This window comes from Pan troglodytes, chromosome 8, assembly GCF_028858775.2.
Source record: "Pan troglodytes isolate AG18354 chromosome 8, NHGRI_mPanTro3-v2.0_pri, whole genome shotgun sequence".
NCBI classification, from domain to species: domain Eukaryota; kingdom Metazoa; phylum Chordata; class Mammalia; order Primates; family Hominidae; genus Pan; species Pan troglodytes.
Genome location: NC_072406.2, coordinates 133,628,364 through 133,649,647, shown reverse-complemented (window position 1 = coordinate 133,649,647; position 21,284 = coordinate 133,628,364). Strand labels below are relative to the sequence as shown.

The window sequence follows — 21,284 nt, the reverse complement described above, 5'->3', positions numbered from 1 at the left end:
GAGATTACTCTGAAAATGTTAATTGGGCAGGTGAAAAGGGTACAGATGTGCTGTAGCAGACCTTTGGTTTTAAAAGAGAAGCATCATTTCCCCAACAGGGCAACTGTAGAAGGCCAGCTGAAGAGTAAAGGAAAAGGTCTGAGGACTGAGCCTGTGGCTGGCTGGAAAAAGGTGTATGTTGAGGGCCCTTCACTTCCATCACAAGAAAGTCATTAGACGGTACCAATTCAGTGTCTGTTCCTGGCATCTATTTCCTCTGTGCAAAGGGAACCATGTATATGAGCTTATAAATACATTTTTGTCAGAGTGCACAGATAAGTAGGCCATTTTAATTAAACATTGAAGACCACCTCGCCTGTTGTCTTGGAAATTCAAGTTTCTTCCCAGGTTTTGCCTGTGATGATGGGGCTTTGTTGTAACTAATGAAGAAAGGAGGTTTCTGTGTCTTGGAGGATTGCTAACATATGGAACTCTACCCAAGACATACTTCATTGTTGCAGGATGGCAGGTTAAGATCCCTTCCATGTAGGGGCCATCTTTTCTCTTTCCTGTCATGTGCCTTGACTTTCAACCTGCCACCTTGAGCCCTTTCTTTTGGTTTGTCCTCCCCTAAATACAGGTTGCTGTCTTCTGCTGTAGACTCAACTCAGTTCACACTCACGTTTTGCCGTAATGTGACTGTTGGTAATTCCACAAGCCTACACCACCCACTGTGCCTCTGTAAACGAAGTGTCTCCTACATCATAGCCTGTGCGTGTGTGCCTAGTATCATCTCACGTGTGGGTCTCCTTCAATAAAACATCTTTGAAGAGGGAGACCCCGTTACATATTGGAATTGCCCAAAAAGCCACTAAAAAAAAATCCAAAAGCTTGATTAACCAAATTGCAAAGATTTGGTTAATTAAAATTTTAGGTTAACTGAAAAGTAAACAAAACTATTTTGATTTTCTGTCAAGTTAAATGGAATTGGATCTACGAGACACTCTGCCTTAGAAAGCATGATATAACCATTACTTCCATTTGCATATAAGCATTCAGGGAAAATAGTGTTTATTCGAAGATTTGAGTTTTGTTCTTCAGAAGCCTTCATGTGAAATTTGATAGGTCCTTGAATAATGTTGATCCTATAGATATTCATAAAAGAGTGAGTTTTAGAGCTCTTTCCCCACAGAGAAAACATGTGGCATGTTTCTTAGTGAGAATTACCATGTTCAGATATTTTACAAAACAAACAAAAAGAGAAGTAACACTCAAATTTGAGACGAAAATGATTAACATTTGTGTTGGCATTGATACACTGTAAATCCATTGATCAAAGAGCATATGACTTGGCCTTTACCTGGGTTCCTGTGTGTACCGAATGTGACATAAAACTATTTCTATTTAGGGAAAGAGAGATTTTGGGCTAAATGTTCTAAATACCTAATTTTGAAATTAAGTAATTTATTGTGGGAAAAAATAATTGAGCTATAGCAGTCTTTTGGGATTATAGCTTTGCATAGGTCTACAAATCATTCATTAGGCTGGGCTGGGGCCATTCCAGGCATCGTGGAGTCAGATGGCGGCCACTCTGGTCTGGGCTCTTGCTTACAGCAAGTTTTAGGTTGAGTTGTTATGTAAAACATTCAAAAGCCCCTCACCCCACCTCCCCTTTGAGCTTTCTGGCAGCTCATCCCTGTGAAGCCCTGAAATCTCTCTTAGAGTTTAGGCTTGGGATTTGAATTGGGCTGCTGAATAATGGAATTGTGCTGTCTAATGTTAATCCCCTGGCAATCAGTCTTGTTGAAAAGAGCGTATGATTCAGTGGTGTAATGTAGAGAGAGCGTGGAGTGTATGGAGTAATGCAGAGAGAGGCCTGATTATGTCACAAATTTGGGAGATCGCCCAGCTAAACACGGGCCAATAATGACACAATGCTGGTTGGGAATATCCATTAAAGCTCAACTCCAATAATTTTCCAAGCCTTGAACCTTCTTTATAAATAGAAGCCAAAAGTCAGTGGAGTAAAAGGCATTTTCAGTAAAGATGGAAGTGTGAAATACTCTCATCTCTGCTCAAAACCCTAGTAATTGCTTTGCGAAGCACTAATAAAATAAGAATTGAGTCAGCTAAAGAGGCTCATGTAGACGTACAGGGTTGGCAGTCATTCTGAACATCTCAGCAAGTGGAAACAAAAAGGATTCAAGCTTAAGCAGTGAATTTCTGGTAGCCCACAGGCCCAAATGTGATACACTGCTGTGTGATAACAGCTTTTCAGCCACCTCTCTGTTTCACAGAAAATCAGAAACCCTTTCCCAGTGAAAGCGAAGTCCCTTTCTTGCCCACATTCTTTGGGGTTTTATTTTTGTTTCTATGATACATAGATTGTGGTTCAGATATTATGAAGCATCAAGATGGGTGAGATCTTTTTATTGAAATTCTTCCTTGGAAAGGCATTCCCATAAGCACTTTAATGTAAAAGCCGTGTAATTTAAGTGACATTCTTGTGTTCTGGAATTAAACGGCAAGCCATTGTTGTGTGTAAGGGAAATGCTTTCATGTATGGGAGCCCTTTTAGGAGCCTGGCTTGATCCTCATTAAAATTGACACCATTACTTTTCAGCTATTTACTGCAAGGGAAAATGAGTGTGATGCTCCACGTCTTGGTAATTGTGGCGATAATAAAATGGGCTCCCCTAAAGTAGCTGTGGCTCCGGGAGGTGGCGAGCCTTCACCATCGTTCATCATTGAGTGGTACCGGAGCCCTGGATTCTGACTGAGGTCCTGTCACTGTGAAGCTACAATGCTGGGATGACTCATTTCACTTTCCTTGTGTCCAAAAATGAAGGAACTGGAACTCATGAATGTTAGAACAAAAAAAGCGGCTTGTGCCGTGGAATGAATAGCAGGTTTGTCCGTGGCCATACCTGGGGCCCCTAGTGAATTGGGACGAATTATTTAGCTTTTCTGAGGCTCTGTTTTATCATCAGTAAAATCGGAATGATGATACTTATCTCATTCCTATGATGGTTGTATTAGGTTTCCTAGGGTACCCCTAACAAATTACTATAAACTAATTGGCTTAAAACAAAAGAAATCTATTCTCTTACAGTTCTGGAGCCTAAAAATTCAAAATTAAGGTGTTGGCAGGTTCCACGCCCCTCTCCCAGCTTCTGGTAGCTGTCCTTGGCTTGTAGAGGCACTGCTCCAATCTCTGCCTCCATCTTCATGTAGTCATGTTCTCACTGTGTGTCTCAAAATCTCCTTCTGTCTTCCTCTTGTGAGGACACCTGTCACTGGATTTAGGGCCCACCGTAAATCCAGGATGAGCTAACCTTGATATTTTTAACTTAAGTACTTTTGCAAAGACCTTTTTCTTCAAATAAGGTCACATTCCTAGTTTCCAAGGCTTAGGACGTGGACGTACCTTCTCAAAGGTCACCCTTCAGCTCACTACATTAGTTACGAGGCATCAGTTGGGTTAGCAGATGAAAACATCAGGCTGGCATGTAGGTGGCCAGCAACAAATGCTGGTTTCCTCCCTTCCAAACCAGGATTCTTTTGAGGGTTAGAACGGATCTTTAATAGCTTTTATTAGTCTCAATCAGAAGTCTTATTAAACAAACAGAATGCCATTTTGGGGCTGGGCATGGTGGCTCACACCTGTAACCTAGCACTTGGGGAGGCCGAGGCGGGCAGATCACCTAAGGTCAGCAGTTAGAGACCAGCCTGGCCAACATGGTGAAACCTCGTTTCTACTAAAAATACAAAAATTAGCCGGGTGTGGTGGTGGGTGCCTGTAATCCCAGCTACTCGGGAAGCTGAGGTAGGAGAATTGCTTTAACCTGGGAGGTGGAGGTGGCAGTGAGCCAAGATCATGCCATTGCACTCCAGCCTGGGCAGCAAGAGTGAAACTCCATCTCAAAAAAGAAAAAAGAAAGCCGGGCGTGGTGGCTCACGCCTGTAATCCCAGCAGTTTGGGAGGCCGAGGCAGGCAGATCATGAGGTCAGGAGTTCAACACCAGCCTGACCAACATGGTGAAACCCCGTCTCTACCAAAAATACAAAAATTACCCGGGCGTAATTTTTGTATTTTTAGAAATACAGGTACCTGTAATCCCAGCTACTCAGGAGGCTGAGGCAGGAGAATCGCTTGAACGCGGGAGGCAGAGGTTGCAGTGAGCTGAGATTGTGCCATTGCACTCCAGCCTGGGCGACAGAGTGAGACTCCGTCTCAAAAAAAAAAAAAAAAAAAAAAAAAAAAAAGCCATTTTGGGACCTACAGACGTGGCCAGAGGCTGACATTGACATTTCCTGCTGAGGTTTCCACCTTTGATTAATGCTGTCATCAAGGCCATCCTGAGACTGATTTGGCTGTTGGACTTGCAGGAGAGGGGTGTGGAGTTTGAGGACTTGAAGTTCATGGAGTTGGCTTCTTTACGCCCACCCCTCCCCCTCCCCCACTTTGCAGTGGAGGAAGTTCAGGTTCAGCTGGGGTAAGTGATTTGCTAAGTAAGGGCTTGGAGCAGGCATTCTGGAGCTGGGGCCTCCATCTGGGTGTTCTCCACGCCTATCTGTATGAATGCTCCTTGCTCTCCAAGCGGACTTCTTCATTTGATGTTCACTGTGGTGTGTTTCAGTAGTGACTGCCACAGCCCGACTCTAAGGAGGTGCTGCTGTCACCCCACCCTGCTTTCAGTTCTTTGCTGCAGAAGACAGAATGTGCGGGAGAAAGATGGGACCTTAAAAGACTAGTTGCTCTTCCTCACTCATGTAGACGATTTGGCTTTGAATCGTGAATTATTGCTTCTTTTGGGCATTCCAGTTCTGCATTTCCAGAGACCCTCAGGTATGTCAAGCTTTTTGCCTGGCATTTGATATTTTGGGGGCAAAGTACAGTGGAAGTGGAAATGGTGCCTCTGGTTTTGTCAAGGCCAGATATGTCTTCTCTCCACTCCTTGTGTTTTTTGAGACAGAGTCTTGCTTTGTTGCCCAGGCTGGAGTACAGTGGCATGATCTTGGCTCATTGAAACCTCTGCCTCCCAGGTTCAAGTGATTCTCCTGCCTCTGTCTCCTGAATAGTTGGGATTATAGGCATGTGCCACCATGCCCAGCTAGTTTTTGTAGTTTTTAGTAGAGATGGGGTTTCACCATGTTGGCCAGGCTAGTCTCGAACACCTGGCCTGGAGTGATCCGCCCGCCTCGGCCTCCCAAAGTGCCGAGATTACAGGCATGAGCCACCGTGCCCGGTCTTTTATCAGTTTAACTTTCCAGAAATTTGTTCCCCCTGCCTGTCCCCATCCCTTCAAATGAAAGCTGTAAGCAGCAGGCAGTTGTTGTTTGGGGGCCCATCAGAGGCCGCATGTCACTTCTGGATGGGTCAGGCATCACTACCAGCCCTGACTTGATGGCGGCAGATCAGCATGGCACTGTCAACTAGCCCTTGACATAAATCTGTTGTAACTCAGCCCTAGACATGATAGGACACAGCCTGAAAGCGCACAGGAATCCGTACCAGAGCGAAGTCCCCCCTCAGGTGTGTGTTCAAGAAGCGTCTTTTATTCCAAGCACTGACTGATAAGCTCGAATGTGGAGTTGACACCTGGAATGGAGTTTTGGGAGCTTTTGGCAGCCCATCCCCAGTGGAAGAAGGAGGAATGGCTGAAATTGTTGACTGCTTGGGGCAGCCTCTGTCCCAGGAAGACAAAGGCTCCAGTGTGATAGCTGAGCTGGGGCCAGGGGACGGAGGCACGGCGGAGTCCCTCAAACCACAGCTGGAGTGTGAAGTTTGGACTGTCTCCTGGGTTGGGAACAAAGTAGTGGTTAAGTAAATGAAGAAGCGGTGGCCTAGTTAATTAATTAACCGGTTAATTCATTACTGAAGCTGTCAAGATTCAGTCATTCCTGCTCACTTGCTCGTGATGGAAGGCTGCATCTCAGTCTCAGCTTCCATCACACTGTGGCTTCTGGATGGAATTTTTGTTTCTGTGTGTGATAAGGAGTGACTGTGGTGGCATCATTTAAATGACATGATTCTGCACGTCCAGAGACGTTAGGATATTGAAAGCCTGACCATTACCTTTTAGGTTGTCACGCTTGTACCTGTTCCTGGCACAAGGTCTCGGCTCCGTAGAGCCCTGTGGGGTTCTGAACTTGAAGCCTCTTGACTTAGAGGCTTCCTGGCCAGGGCTCATTTGATTTTCCATACTCCTGACTTTGCTGCCAGTGAATTCTTTTCCATTTCTTGCTCTGAGTGTAAGACTTGGTGTCCTACCCTGACACGGGCTCTGCATGCCAGCTCTAGAGTTGCGAAATCTCACCGGAGGGGGGCAGAAAGCCCCTCTGTTGAGAAGGGATTGGGGTGGCGTGCCAGGTAATGGGTCACAGCGACAGCCTTTCTGAGTGGGCTTATTTAGTTGACAGATCACGGAACCGGAGCGGAGTTGAGGAGGACGCACCTTCCTTTTGCCGCTTTCGTGTCCCCAGCAGCCATCTCATCCTGTTCTTATAAACCATCGCTGTCACAGACAACCCCTAAGGGTCTCTACTCTGTGCCAGATGCCCTCTCTGGAGGTTCAGGTGGAAATTACATGGAGAGGGGTGTCAAGTTCTGTTTCCACCCTTGCTAACTCTATGGCCTTAGAAAAGGCATGGAACCTCTGAGCCTCAGTTTCCTTGCCTGTAAAATGGGGTGATGACTGTTTCCTTGTAGCACTATGGGGAGGAGGAGGTGGTAGGAGAGGCAGCGCTTTTAAATAATAGTACCATGCAACTGTTAGTCGGTATTGGGCGTTGGTCCCATACTTCCTCTTGCATCTCCAGACAGAGCCGTGCACCCTGAGCCCATCCTGATGAAAGGAGGGGTCAGTCCTGTCCTTTCCTCCAGGATAGAGATTTCAAAACTTCCTTTGGTAGCTACTGTTTAATGAGCTTTTGATTGCTACAAAGCAGCTTTTCATTCCTGTTGCACAACAGGGATCCCGGGGGGCAAAGGCTGGTTAGTGGCAGCTAGATCACTCCAAACGTACTGACTGGCAAATACAGACTCTCCTGCAGAACTGACCCCAGCAAGAAGCCTTTGGGAGCAGGTGGTATTCTGCGGGTGCCAGCTCCCTGGGGTGGGAGCAGGCACACACCAGCCTGGATGGGGCATGGTAGAACTCTGTGGTGTCAGCTTTTTTGTCACATTCTCTGCAGGCTACCCGTTGTCCTTTGCCCCACCATTGAGGAAGGAAGCCTTATTGATTGCTTTCGATTCTTGCAGGGGGCCTGGGTGAGGTGGCTGGAGAGAGGGCTAATATTTGGTCTGGCATTTAATCTTGGCATTTCATTTATGGTGTGGGCAAAGAGGATGTAGAAGTGTTAAAATCAAGTTAATATCTTACAGTTTTATGTAAGAAGAGGTTACCTGGAGATTCAGGTGAGGATGGGGCAGAGAGAAAGCTGCTTCTGTCAGAGCTTGGGCAAATAAACTTGCCATGAAATGTCAATTTATTGATGGCAGTAAGAGTGTGCAGTAATGTGCTGGAACTTAGTGAGGTTTCTATCAGCGTGTGCTGAATTGAAATAATCAAAAAACAGTTTAATAAGTTGCTTATATTTGGAGTTTTGTGGTTCTTAACATTGCAAATTCTGAAGCAAGAAATTAGAGTTTCTCTCTAAACTCATTTACTCATGTGGCTTTATCAACGGCTGTCTTTGTAAACCGAAAGACCTCAGTTGGGAAGTTTTATGAGACGGAGTCTTGTTCTGTTGCACAGGCTGGAGGGCAGTGGCATGATCTTGGCCCACTGCAACCTCCGTCTCCTGGGTTCAAGTGATTCTCCTGCCTCAGCCTCCTGGTAGCTGGGATTACAGGCGGACACCATCATGCCTGGCTAATTTTTGTATTTTTGGTAGAGATGGAGTTTCACTGTGTTGCCCAGGCTAGTCTTGAACTCCTGACCTCAGATGATCTGCCCGCCCAGGCCTCCCGAAGTGCTGGGATTACAGGCATGAGCCACCACACCTGGCCTGCCAACTCTTGTTAAGATGTGAGTGTGGAATGCTGTGTGTTCTTCCCCTTTTAAAAGATGTGTCTGTTGGTTTGCTTTTACGGATTCCCTCTCCCTTAGGAGACCCGGCTGTTGTATTCACGGTCTTCATGCTTGGTTTGTTTTCACAGTCAGAGAAGGTAGGATGCTGTAGGGTTCTACCTACAGGTAGGATGTGCTCCTTACTTAGAGATTTGGAAGGGTGGCATCAGAGAACCACTGTGTGTCTTTCATGATAGCTGGTCAAATGTGGGTGTCTGTGGGAAATAGATGGCCGAGGGTGTCGGTGTTGCTGTGGGGAGGTTGTTCTGTTTCCTCTTCTGAGAAGAGACAGATGAGGCGATGAGGCAATGGGAGCCTCATTGCTTTTGCTTGGAGGGAGAAAATAGAGCAGAGCTCTCTAGCTGGGATTTTGTGTATTTGCTGAGTCGCAGTGGTTAATTCTCTATCTGTGAAGCACATGGCACGCTCATGCAGCCTGTATGTGGTCGAGAGGGTGACAGTCGCTTGAATAAGGTATAAGGCTTTGCCCTCATGGAGTTCCTCAGGTCACATTTTGAGGTCAAAGACCATAAATTGGGATGGAAATTTCTAGATCTTGATGGAACTCCAACTTTTTCTCTCTTTCTCAAAGCCTCTGGATTACAGGATTCTCTCAAACAAGGCTGGCAGGAATTCTGTCCATCCCAAATAAGTATGCAAATCTACAGGTCAAATGGTGCCCCAGACATATTCCCCACTGGATCAGGGAGATTGTGGTCTTTTGAGAGACAAACATTGAATATTATTCTAGTAGGATCTTTTGGAAATTATGCTCTATTAGAAAAAGGAACTTCTCATTTTACTGGTTCAGTGTACACTCTGGACTGAAACTGAAAGGTAAAGGACTTAGCCCTTTAAATTTTACATTTTGGCCGGGTGTGCTGGCTCACGCCTGAAATCCCAGTACTTTGAGAGGCTGAGGCAGGTGGATCATTTGAGATCAGGAGTTTGAGACCAGCCTGGCCAACATGGTAAAACCCCATCTCTACTAAAAAATACAAAAATTAGCCAGGCGTGGTGTTGTGTGCCTGTAATCCCAGCTACTCGGGAGGCTGAGGCAGGAGAATCACTTGAACCTGGGAGGCGGAGGTTGCAGTGAGCCGAGATTGTGCCACTGCACTCCAGACTGGGTGACAGAGTGAGACTCCTTCTCAAAAACAAACAAAAAAAATTAAAATATTAAAAATTAGCCAGGCATCATGGTGCACACCTGTAGTCCTAGTTATTCTAGAGGCTGAGGCAGGAGAATTGCTTGTACCTGGGAGGCAGAGGTTCCACTGAGCTGAGATTGTGCCATTGCACTCCAGCCTGGGCAACAGAGCGAGACTCCATCTCAAAATAAATAAATAAATTTTACATTTTGGACTGAAAAAACAAAACCATTCTGTATGTGAGACTCTCACCGAGTGTTCATAGGGAGGGACTGGGGCTGGGGCCTGACTTGAGGCTTCCCATCTGGCTTGGACAGTGAGAAGAGCAGTGGCGTTTGGATTGAAGGCTTTTGTGATCTGGGTGACGATTTTGAAGTTTCTCTTTAGGTCATGCTGTACTTAGAAGTATCTAGAACCGTGATTATTTTCAGTTTCTGAGTTTCATCTCCAAGAAAACAAGTGGGATTTATTGTTCAGCCTCTCATGTTATTCCTATCAAAGGGAGGCATTTCTTGTTTGCTCAGATGGGCTGAAAGCTTTTACTTCTGCTCGAACCGCCCTAGGAGCAAAACAAGGCATGTGAGAGAGATGAGCATGATAGATTTTCTAGACTTCTCTAGAAGAAAGGCTTTTTAGATGGTGAAAGTTGATGAAACCTGCCAGCATTTTTACAATGGACATCCCTCTATGTCTGCACATCTCAATCTCCTTCATTCTTACTAGTGGCCAATATGCTCTTCTTTCACGGATGTAGTACAATTCGTTTAATCATATTAAACAATATGATTGTTGTGCAGATCTTTTGTTTTCCAGTAAAAAAAAACCCTACAGCGACAAGCTTTGTCCACACTTATTTATTGGGCATCTGTGTGAATATTTTTCTAGGACAGATTTGTAAAGGTTGGTTAACTGGATCGTTTCTGATAGATTTCAGTCAAACGTTTTAAAGCTAAGGGGACTTACTTACTTGGAGTGGTTGCTGTCTTTGACGGAGGGCTCCCCTGTGGTTTGGTTTTTAGCTTCTTTGCAAATCATTTGAGAGAAGATACTCTAATTGGGAGTTCACCCATTGTAATAAGAGGGTATACCTAATTCCTGGACATTAAAAAAGAACAAACTTTTCCAGCTCGAAGGAAACATTTTCTTCCCCTGAAGGAAACCCAGCTATGCAGACACCAGCTGATAATCTTGCATTCCTGAAAGATGTTGCACCCTTATGGCAAGTGGCGGCTGCTGAGGCTCTGACGTGACTCCCAGGCATGAACGCTCTCAGCTGTGTTTACCTCAGCTCCTCGGGAGGGAGCCTGGGAGACTGACGCCTGAGTTTTATATCAGTGTCAAAACCCAAGCACAACCTAGGGAGGGACCTCCTGCCTAGTGTGTGTGGGTCAGGAGATAGAAAAGCTCTCACTGAGTAAACTGGACAAGGTCGATATACCTCACTGATTGAGAAGGTAGGTTTTCCATGACCCTAGAAATTGATCTTGTTCACTCTGAGATATTGTCACCTTTGTTATGTCTCCTTTTAAAAAAAAAAATTGTGGTAAAATATACATAACATAAAATATACCTCTGTAACCATTTTTGAATGTGTAATTCATTTACATTAAGTACATACAATTTGTTGTGCAATTATCACTATTGTTCATCTCCAGGACTTTTCCATCATCCCAAAACCATGACTCCTTTTAGCAAAAGAGACCAATTTCGAATGTAAATTTGGCATAATAACTCTCTGGTTACCAAAGAATCTTCAGTTCTGGTGAAACTTTTTGAAGGCAGAGAGCTCACAGTGTCTTAAACACTTGGGGTGTAAATAACACACAGCCCTACTCCTGTAATTCGCCCAAGAAGACCCAAATTGATACCCAGCTGGTAGAAGCCACTCAACCCCAAGCCAAATAATACAGCCTGTAACATTAATTAGGGAAGGTACTAATAATACAGCCTGTAACATTAATTAGGGAAGGTACTTTGCCTCCACCTGCTTTGGTCTTCCCAGGCCCTGAGCCCAGCCAGCACTTTACTCTCTTCTTCACTTCATCGAGCAAGCACAAAGGCATTAGTGGTGTTTTGCTTCTAGCATTTCACAGGGTGCAGCCTCCATAAGTCACTTTGTGACTTTAGTGCTGGAGGGAGGACACTTCATTTTTACCCAAACAAGTTTGTTCCGCAGACTTCACTCTCTCTGCAAAGAGACGTGTGTGTTTTAGAGGAAGTGGGAGCCCCAGCTGATTCTGCAAGACTTCCGAGAGTCAGATATCCAGACAGAAGATGCGGACACCTGGGTGACCAGACAGCGAAGAGGAAAGAACAAAACGAGCATGTGCCAAGCCTGTGAGGGAGAAAGGGCAACAAACCAGTGACCTTCCACAGAAATGTGTTTAAACAAAACAAAACAGGTGACTCTGGGTGCCCAGCATCCCAGCCCACTCATCTATTCTAGGAGGTGACAAGCCAAGATACTGGCTGTGGGCACCTGGGCTCTTTCTGAAGGTGGTCTTCCTGGCCGTCATAGCGTTCCCTTTTTCTGCTAATCATTTTTAGTTCTGACCTTCCTTTGTGCTGATCTTCAGAAGCTGGAGAAAGCTTCGTATTTCTGGGAAAACAAAACTCCGAACCCAACGAGATTTAGCCTGTCAGGCTTGAGTGCGTTAGGTGGAGTCTTGACAAGGCAATGAACTCATTCTACTAATTGTAATTAGCGTGGGGCCTTTAGCAAGTTCTGGGCTCCTCAGACTTCAGAGGGCTTTGATCGGCCTCCTCCTCCTCCTAATAACCATGCCTCATGCTAACTGGTTTAGTGCGTTTTTATGCAACAAAAGCAACCACCGCCTACTCTTTAGAAAAAAGCTAGGCAGGCTTTAGAAAAAGAATTCTCAGTTGTTTTCACTTGTCCTCCAAATCGCAGAGTGTTCTTTCCCTTTTCAGCTCTTTGGCGTTGCTAAGAGACTGCCATTTTGGAGGAAAGGTAATTAAATTTTGATTTTAATTTAAAGACAGAGCAAGCAAGGTTATCCACGCTCCTTACATGAATGGGGGCCTGAGAGCAGGAGACTGGCTGTTTCCAGATCAATACTGGGAACTCCGTGTGATTCGAGTCTCTTGGTGTGTGACTGCCGGAGAGAGGTGGCTTTGAAATGGCTCTTTGTGGCAAGTACTGCCTAACTTTTGGGGAGAAATGCTCAGGAGACCAGTGTGAGCTGGGAAACCAGCCACTCTGTGCTTGATTAATTTATAGGTGTAATTTAAGAGCCTGGTTCTCCTGATCCCCGGGATGCATGTTTACTGAGCCTGTAGACATGAGGCCTCTCGGCTCGGTGGACATTTTTTATGGCCTTTGCTATGTCAGAGCAAAAGTTGTAGATCTCTTATGAGCAAACATATTACTATGTCCAGAGGAGGACTGGCATGTTATAAAATTTCAATGGTCAATTAACAAAGATTTATTCTTTGTCACTCAGGTATTTTTTTCCTCTCTCTCTCTCTCTCCCTCAATAATGACCTCTTGGAAGGAAGCAGGCTGTGCTTTCCTGCTGCAGTCTTTAGGTGGGTTATGGCTCCCAGCTACAGAGCAGGGCTTGACAGAGCCCATCCTGATATTTCAATTCTTAGCAGCTGGGCTTTCTGCTTTAGTAGAGTGGACACTTGAAAAAAGGGGGCGAGACCGAGAGTGAGACAGAGAGAACGCTGGGAGAGAATGTATTTTTTAAAGCACTTCAGTCTGTGTTTACTACGCGTTTATTTGGTGGAACCTCATTCCAGCAGTGCAGCCAACTGTCCCGGCAGCAGTGGCCGCACCCTTTGGACTGCTTTCCATTCCGTCTTAATTTGGAATTCACACAGCCACCTTCCAATCACTCTTTTGAAGGTTCTCATCTTGTTCCAGGTCCATGCACTGTGCATTTGCAACCTGCTGAACCTCAGAACGTCTATTCTTATATGTGTATATATGTAATTAAAATTACGGTAAACAGAGGAGCTACTCATCAGCCTATTTTCCATGTGTTTATCTCACTCCCTTTGTAAAAAGGAAAATCTGTTTTATATAATATCTGAGAGTTAAACATGCTAGAAGAGAATCTTGCCTAAAACTGTAAATCCTTCCTGTCCTTCCTGGTGGAGAAGATGTGATTTTTGTTATCACATAGAAGAAGAGATGAACTAGCACTGGGCTTTAGTCTCTCGCCCAGAGATAATACATCAGGGGATTCTTTTTATATCAGTTTGTTGCAAAAAAGTTGCAAACTTGAGGGGTTTGGTTTGCCCAGGGACCGGGGAGGTTCCTGGTGGGGAGAACACATGAGCTTTTGGGGTCATCATCCCCTTTGTCTCCGCCGTAGTGCCCACTGGGCCAGGCCACGAAGGGGGCCCCCACTCTGCCCAGCCTGCATCCTCGTCCACCATCTGCACCCGGCCATCACCTCGGTTTTTCAGAAGTTAGGAAAGGAGTCCAGGCGCTGTCATCCACTTACTGTTCACTGTTTCTGAGGTTCTTAGGGATTCCGAGGGGTGGTGGATCGCTGAAGGGTTCGAGAGGAGGAGCGCAGCATTCGGCAGATGCTGGCATCCTGGGCCCTTCTCCAAGACGTCCAGGCCTCCTCCTCCGACTTGTTTAAGGGCAGAGAATAAGGTTGCAAAGGAAATCAAAGCCTGATGTGGAGAAATGAAACATGAGACCTACTGACTTTTTAAAAACATTTTAAATAACATTCTCTAAGGTTTCATTTTATACTGAAGGCAGCTGTAATAAGTTTGGAAGACAGTGTAAGGTTTCTATTACAGAACAATCCTGCTTGCAGTTTTTCTACCAGAAGTGAGAAAGGGCGGAGGGGGAGTGGAGGTGGTTAAGAGGTTATTTTGTATAAGGTGAGAAAATTTGAAAAGATGAATTCAAGACTGCAAGCGTGTAACATTTGGTATGCTGTAATTTGCAAATGCAATAACATTAAACCATTGCAAACTTGGTGTGTGTGTGTGTGTGTGTGTGTGTGTGTGTGTGTGTGTGTGTGTGTGTATACATAGCCGGGATAGCATTGGAATAACTTAATAACTGGAGCTCAGCAGCACTTTGACCACAAGGAAAACAAGACTGCAGCTCTGTAGTGGGCCCTGCCAGTGTTGCCTCAGTGACTAAATTCCCTGCCGAAGCCTGGCGCAGGCCAGAGATGTCAGGCGGGATGAAAGCACTCATTGTTCACGGGGCATCATGGTTTGGTACTGCATGCACAATGTTTACTTGTGAAACGATTTATTAGAAACAAATATGTTTAAGAAAGAGGACTTGGTTTGAAACTCAGTTGATCTGGCTTATGACATTTAAGATTTTATGACCTTTGTTTCTAAGAATAGATGTGTAGGCCCACTGTAAATATTTATCTTAAAACGCACCCACACTACAGACACACATGCATGTGCAAGTGCAAAACTGGAAAACGGAGCCAGGGCATGAATTGATACTAAAGTTCACATTTCTGTGTGAAGGAATAGACCTTCTTACTATTTGCTAGGTGCATAGGAGCATAGTTTGTGACCTTGTCTGGCAGGATCTAGCCCAGAGGACAGCTTCCCCTCGTGCTGTGAAGTCTCTTGGTAGGAGGCCTGGGGAGGAGAGGAGCGTGTGTCTGTTCGTGCGCGGACTTAACTCTGCCCTTCCCACATGGGTGAGGCCAGCTGGGATTAAACCAGACCTCGGTCACTGCCCGCTGTGGACAGGTCCCTGGGGTGTCCAGCCAGCTACTAGGCCTGACCAGGAGGCTTGCTGGGGCCCATCCCTGGGTCATTGTACGAGCCAGAGAGCAAGGGTTTCACCTGACGTCTGAAGGGGCCCAGCTTTGAGATTTTCTGCCCAACAACACCAGAAGTCTTAACTTCAGGTTCTTTGCTCAGCCTACATGGGCAATATAGGGGCAGATGAATGATTTCTTTGCGGCTCCAGTATCCTTATCTTTATAATGTGAAAACATAGATGTCTGTAAAGTGATGGGAGATTCTGGAATGAAATGTGCTAAGAGTAACCACTAGCACTTTTTCTTTCTTTTTAAAGACCAGCAACAGGCTTATGCAGTAAAATCAATTTGCACATGGTCTGGCTCTTGTCCAACAAATTCCACTAGATGATGTTTTAATCTGAAAGGTCCAATGATGTAGATATCTATTGTTCTAATTTGCTGTTTCCAGCCCAGTGCATGGGGATTCTCAGGTACAGTGCAGAGACATCCTTGGTGTGCTGAGCTGGCTGAGTTCTCCTCATTTCCCTCAGTTGTTTTTTAACACTGGAGGTTAGGGTAGTGGTACCCACACCTAGGGGAGAAAGAGAGGGAGGAGGCTGGTAAGTGCAGGCCTGTTGGGATGGAGTTGTATTCATGAATGGACACATGATTGTGTTTTGTGTGGCTTTTGACAGATCTGTGTAGGAAGGTTCCAGTAAGTTTGTACGACAAGATCAGGTAGCAGTTTGGTGGTCTGGTGGCTATTTAATTCTTTTTATTTTATTTCATTTTATTGTTGCAAGAATGCTAAGCATGAGAACTACCATCTCACCTAAGTTTTTTTTCTTTTCTAAGACGGGGTCTCACTCTGTTGCCCAGGCTGGAGTGCAGTGGCATGATCGTGGCTCACTGCAGCCTCAACTTCCTGGGCTCAAGCCATTCTCTTACCTCAGTCCCAAGTACCTGGGACTACAGGCATGCACCACCATGTCTGGCTAACTTTTGTATTATTTGTAGAGATAGGGGTCTTGCTATGTTGCCCAGGCTGGTCTCACACTCCTGGCCTCAAGCAATCCTCCTGCATCAGCCTTCAAAGTTCTGGGATCATGCTCAAAGGCATGAACCACTGCGCCTGGTCTTCAACTAAGTTTTCAGTGTACAATACGTTGTTGTTGACTGTAGGCACGATGCTGTGCAGCAGGTCTCTAGAGTTTGCTCATCTTGCTTGACTGAAACTTTATGCCTCTTGATTGCAACTCACCATTTCCTTCCCTGTCCCAGCCCCTGGCAACCACCGTTCCACTCTTTGATTTTATGAATGCGATGAATTTAGATACCTCATATCAGTGGAGTCAGGCAGTGTCTGTCTTTCTGTGACTATCCTGTTTCACTTAGCATCATGGCTTCCACGTTGTCACATATTGCACCATTTCCTCCTTCTTCATGGCTGAATAGTATTCCGTTGTGTATATAGCCACATTGTAAAAATTAATCCTTCGGCAGACACTTAGATTGATTCCATTTCTTGACTATTGTTAATGGTGCTGCAATTAATATAGGAGTGCAGATCCTGATTGCAGTTCTTTTAGATAAATAGAGAAGTGGGATTGCAGGATCTTAGGGTAGTTCTGTTTTTAATTTTTTGAGGAACCTCCATATTGTTTTCCATGGTGGCTGCATCATTTTATATTCCCACCAACAGTGCGCAGGGGTTCCAGTGTCTCCACATCCTTGCCGACACTTGTCTTTTTTTTTTCCTCCCATCCTGACAGGTGTCATGTGATAGCTCCTTGTGGTTTTGATTTGCATTTCTCTAACGATTAGTGACATTGAGAAACTTTTCATACACCTAGTGGCCATTTGTGTCTTGGAGAAATGCATAGTTAAGTCCTTAGCCCATTTTTCCACGGGTATTACTTAACACTTGAGGAGTCTCATGTGTGGTTGCTAGCACACCTTGGCTTGATTGTCTCCACAAAAGTTTTGCAGAGACCGCCTCTTAGCTGGAGAGAAGCCTTTCCAGGCATAAGATGAGAGGGTGTATTCTTTGTTGAGAACGTGTTCTCGAAGGAGAGAGAGGCAAGGCAAGTGAAGCTAGGAAGTAATTTTGGGATACCATCTCTGCCCTTTTATAGGGCAGTCTAAAACATAGCCAGGAGTTGGAAACCAGCATCTCCTTATGTTTCATTCAGTGCCATATTGGAATAAGCTAAGAAACATCTACTTGTGCATTTAGTACCTGGCATAGAGTAACACCTGATATTCATCAAAGAGCTAAATGGGTGAATAAAGAATGAATGAATGGAGTGAATTCCACAATAAAGAAGTGAATCCCATTATTAATCAAATCTGTTCATAACTTTGGGCTTTAGGCTTTAGTTTAATTTTTAAAACAAAGGTTGGAAGTCTTCTCAGAGCATCTTAGAAATGTATTGGAGCCGAGCGTGGTGGCTCACGTCTGTAATCCCAGCAATTTGGGAGGCCAAGGCAGGTGGATCGCTTGAGCGTAGGAGTTTGAGACCAGCCCGGGCAACATGATGAAATCCTCTTTCTATAAAACATTTGAAAATCAGCTGGGCGTGGTGGCAGGTGCCTGTAGTCCCAGCTACTCAGGAGGCTGAGGTTGGAGAATCACCTGAGCCTGGGAGGCTGAGGCTGCAGTGAGCCGTGATCATGCCACTGCACTCCAGCCTGGGCAATGAAGTGAGACCCCGTCTGAGAAAAGAAAAAAAAATGTATTGGGAGACACGTGCCTATCGAAACCATTTTTGGTATTCAGAGTGTCTTTAAAGTTAGTCTTGTCATTTGCCTGTGATGTTAAGCTTGTGGTTGAGGTGAGTCTTTGAGATTATCTCAAATAGGATAAGTGAAGAAGCTTCCCTCCCCTACCATTTGTCACTTAGATTGTCAGAGTAGAATTTCTTCCCGTATTCATCAGGTGGCAGTGGACAGCCAATAACCTGGGATGTAATAAGTTCTTTTCTCAATTTTCTAAGTAAGTGTTCTTTTTACAAGGGTCGCGCTCCAGCAGTCTCCTTTGAAGTCGTTTCTGTTATTCATGGGGCCACGGTGTTATTTCAAAGGTGTCAGCCAGCAGGCTTGAGGCTTTTCTGGCATGAGGTCACTGACAGCCCTCTGGACAACACCACTTATTTATTGGTCTCTCATTCTCCCATCCCCGCTCCTCCTTTCTTCCCTCTCTCCACCAGAGCGATCGCCTCACCGGCCCATCCTCCAAGCCGGACTGCCGGCAAATGCCTCCACAGTGGTCGGAGGAGACGTAGAGTTTGTCTGCAAGGTTTACAGTGATGCCCAGCCCCACATCCAGTGGATCAAGCACGTGGAAAAGAACGGCAGTAAATACGGGCCCGACGGGCTGCCCTACCTCAAGGTTCTCAAGGTGAGGACTTTCTGAATCTAAAGGTACCCACAACTGGGGTCTCCTTCATGGGTTTGGCCACAGGTTCTTTGATTTCCTGTTGGAGTTGAGAGAGGATGATTCTCTTTTTTGACTAGCCAGCAGAGAGTATTCTAAGGAATTAACAGATCATTACACTTGCTAGTAGAATTTCAGAAGGGAACTATGGAGTAGGGGAAGAACTACTAAACTTGGAGAGAGAATAGTTCAGCTATTTATCAGCCCTGAGATTGCAGACATTTAGGCTTAGCTGCACCTCTGTAAAAGTAGAGATCATGATACTCTCTCCCCCATAGGGCGGTTGTGCAGAATAAATGGGATGGAGTGGATGGAAAGAGCTTTGTAGGCTCAAGGCATTGTGCCAGTGTTGATTGTTACTCTGATGTTGTTTTCTATTAATAGGACATTAGGATCCAATTTTAGTAGCCACGTTTTAGAAACAATTTGGATTTTTTTTTAAACAAGAACAAAACAAAACAAAACAAAACCCTGACCTTTGAAATCCATTCAGAGGTGATTTAGACAATAAACTCTAGGTCATATTTCTGCACCAGTGAAATGTTGAACAAGGAAAATATCTTTCCCTCCTTATTTCTTATTTGCAAGCCCCCATTTTCATAGCATCTGCCTCTTTTTTAGATCTAGGTTTGCTCTTCAGGAGACTGAGGACAGGGGCAGCTAAGTCTGTACAGCTGGCTCTTAACTCCTTGCCTACCACGCCTCCCATGTCTAGTTGCTCATGGAGAATGAATGTCCTTAAGAAGAACATTCTTCCAGTAGAACCATAGGTGACCCAGCTAAGAACTTTCAGCCAATGAAGTGTTCTCACCAGCTAATAATTCCAAGGATCAAAGGCATTGGGAAAAGATGACCAACCTGGGGACCCACCCGACCTATCCAGTTAGCTATCGCTCACACCCTCCTGCCCTTCTCTCCACCAGGTCTTTCCACTGTCCACCACTGGACTGATTTTGTTCTTTAAAATCCGCAGCCCTTTAATGCCGCTGTTTAGATGTAATGGAGTTTGTTTTCTTGCGGTGTGTTGGTGGTGGGACCATAGACAATGCTAAGACCTTCCTGGTTGGCCGTTATATTGTTCTCCTGTGTCTGTTCTAGCACTCGGGGATAAATAGTTCCAATGCAGAAGTGCTGGCTCTGTTCAATGTGACCGAGGCGGATGCTGGGGAATATATATGTAAGGTCTCCAATTATATAGGGCAGGCCAACCAGTCTGCCTGGCTCACTGTCCTGCCAAAACAGCAAGGTAACAATGCTTTCATTTTTGTCTTTTTTTAAAAAGAAAGCTGGATATAGAAGCTGAAAAGACTTGGTGCTTTGGGAGACTGCAGGCAGCTTATAGGATAACTCTTGTGGCCTTGGTATATTTATAATAATCTTTCTTCGGTAATGCAGCTGGTATGATGCCAGTAGCCATGGAAAAATGCCCACAACGTTCAAAGTGCTTGCTCCAATTTCTTCTAGAGATTAGCCTCCACCCCCACCCAGTTTTTAAGTTGTTCCTTCTGGTTGATCTTGTTTAGGCTGCACATTTCCCATCATTACTGCACATTAACACCATTTAAAACACACGCTTCCATGCCTGTTTAATACGGGGCGTTTGAGTATCAGCAGAGTTTGTCTCCTTCTACTTCAAGTTTTTAGGGAAATATTGGCAAGATGCAATTTGTTCAACAAAGCATCATTTCTTTGGTTGCATAGTTGGTCCTTATGAGTTGCTGTTCTTGACCTTGTTGCACCAAATTTGAGGGGAGCTCATCTTAATGAATGTACTACTGGATGCTACTAAAGGCAAAAGGTTGACTTTTTAGGTTTGTCGTGACTCACATCCAAATGTTTATTAATGAAAAGAAAAAAAGCCCAGTTTTTTTGGTTACCAAGATGATGCTTGCTTCCGTTTCTTTTTGTCAATGCTATGTAGGGCAAGATGGTATCGCAGAAGTAAAAATAACCAGAGCCTGGTAACCAAGACAACCTTCCACCCCGATTGGTTCCCACAGGGCCAGGAGGATGGGTGAGGTGTCCATCTGGGCTTATGTGCAGTGTGTTGTCTTAAAACACAGCAATTTAGATAGAACTACCCTTTCCTCTTGGTGGGAGTCTGCAGCCAACAGGACCAGAACCAGCTTGGCCTTCTGGGCACCATACTTTTGGAAAACCACCCCTAAATGCAAACCAAAGCACAGGCCAAGAGAACGGACCTCTGTGGGTTGATTTTTTCCATGCGTTTGATTGCGTGCATGTGTAGGAGGTGAAGCCGGTGTGGTGACGGGCCTGTGGAGGTGAGCTGGTCAGTGTTGCTCCATGTCTCTCGGTTGTGGGCTTTGTGGATGGGCTGCAGTCGGAATCTCCCGGTGGCCAGCACCCCCTGAAGCCCCCGGTGCGACGCCTTGTGGTTCCACAGCCCCCTCCACAATCATTCCTGTGTCGTCTAGCCTTTTCTTTTGCTTCCCTTGTTTTCTAGGCCGCCGGTGTTAACACCACGGACAAAGAGATTGAGGTTCTCTATATTCGGAATGTAACTTTTGAGGACGCTGGGGAATATACGTGCTTGGCGGGTAATTCTATTGGGATATCCTTTCACTCTGCATGGTTGACAGTTCTGCCAGGTATATACTGTTCTTTCTCTCTGGGTTTTTTTCCCTTTTCTTGGTTGATTGCTATAAAATTAACACAGCTTCTGTTATCAGAAATGGCCCCTTTTATCCTTGCATAAAGATATAAAAATGTTAAAAATGATCCCTCAGGGATAAGAAAACTGCTTTGGAAATTCACACACAGCGAGATCCCACACTCACATTTATGATCAAGGGAAATTTCACCCTTAAAACCTGAAGGGATCTCATATTTTTAGTGAGTCATTGAGCCAATGTATAAATTAGCCCATCCCCCTTTCTCTTAAGGAACAAGTTGCCATTACTTTGGTAAAATT

The 21,284-nt window shown here is 45.1% G+C and overlaps 1 protein-coding gene across 13 annotated transcripts in view; it reads left to right on the top strand.

The window, feature by feature from the left end:
- FGFR2 (fibroblast growth factor receptor 2) overlaps positions 1 to 21,284 on the top strand; it is a 121,106-nt gene that overhangs the window by 61,196 nt on the left and 38,626 nt on the right. For 7 of the 13 annotated variants that reach the window (XM_054660544.2, XM_054660541.2, XM_016919500.4 and 4 more), the window contains 2 exons: positions 18,126 to 18,316; positions 19,451 to 19,598. In XM_054660544.2, the coding sequence (XP_054516519.1) occupies positions 18,126 to 18,316; positions 19,451 to 19,598 (339 nt within the window). Of the gene's footprint in view, positions 1 to 18,125; positions 18,317 to 19,450; positions 19,599 to 20,816; positions 20,962 to 21,284 lie in introns of all 13 variants that reach the window. The other 6 variants (XM_054660542.2, XM_001157390.7, XM_054660545.2 and 3 more) reach the window with 1 other exon arrangement.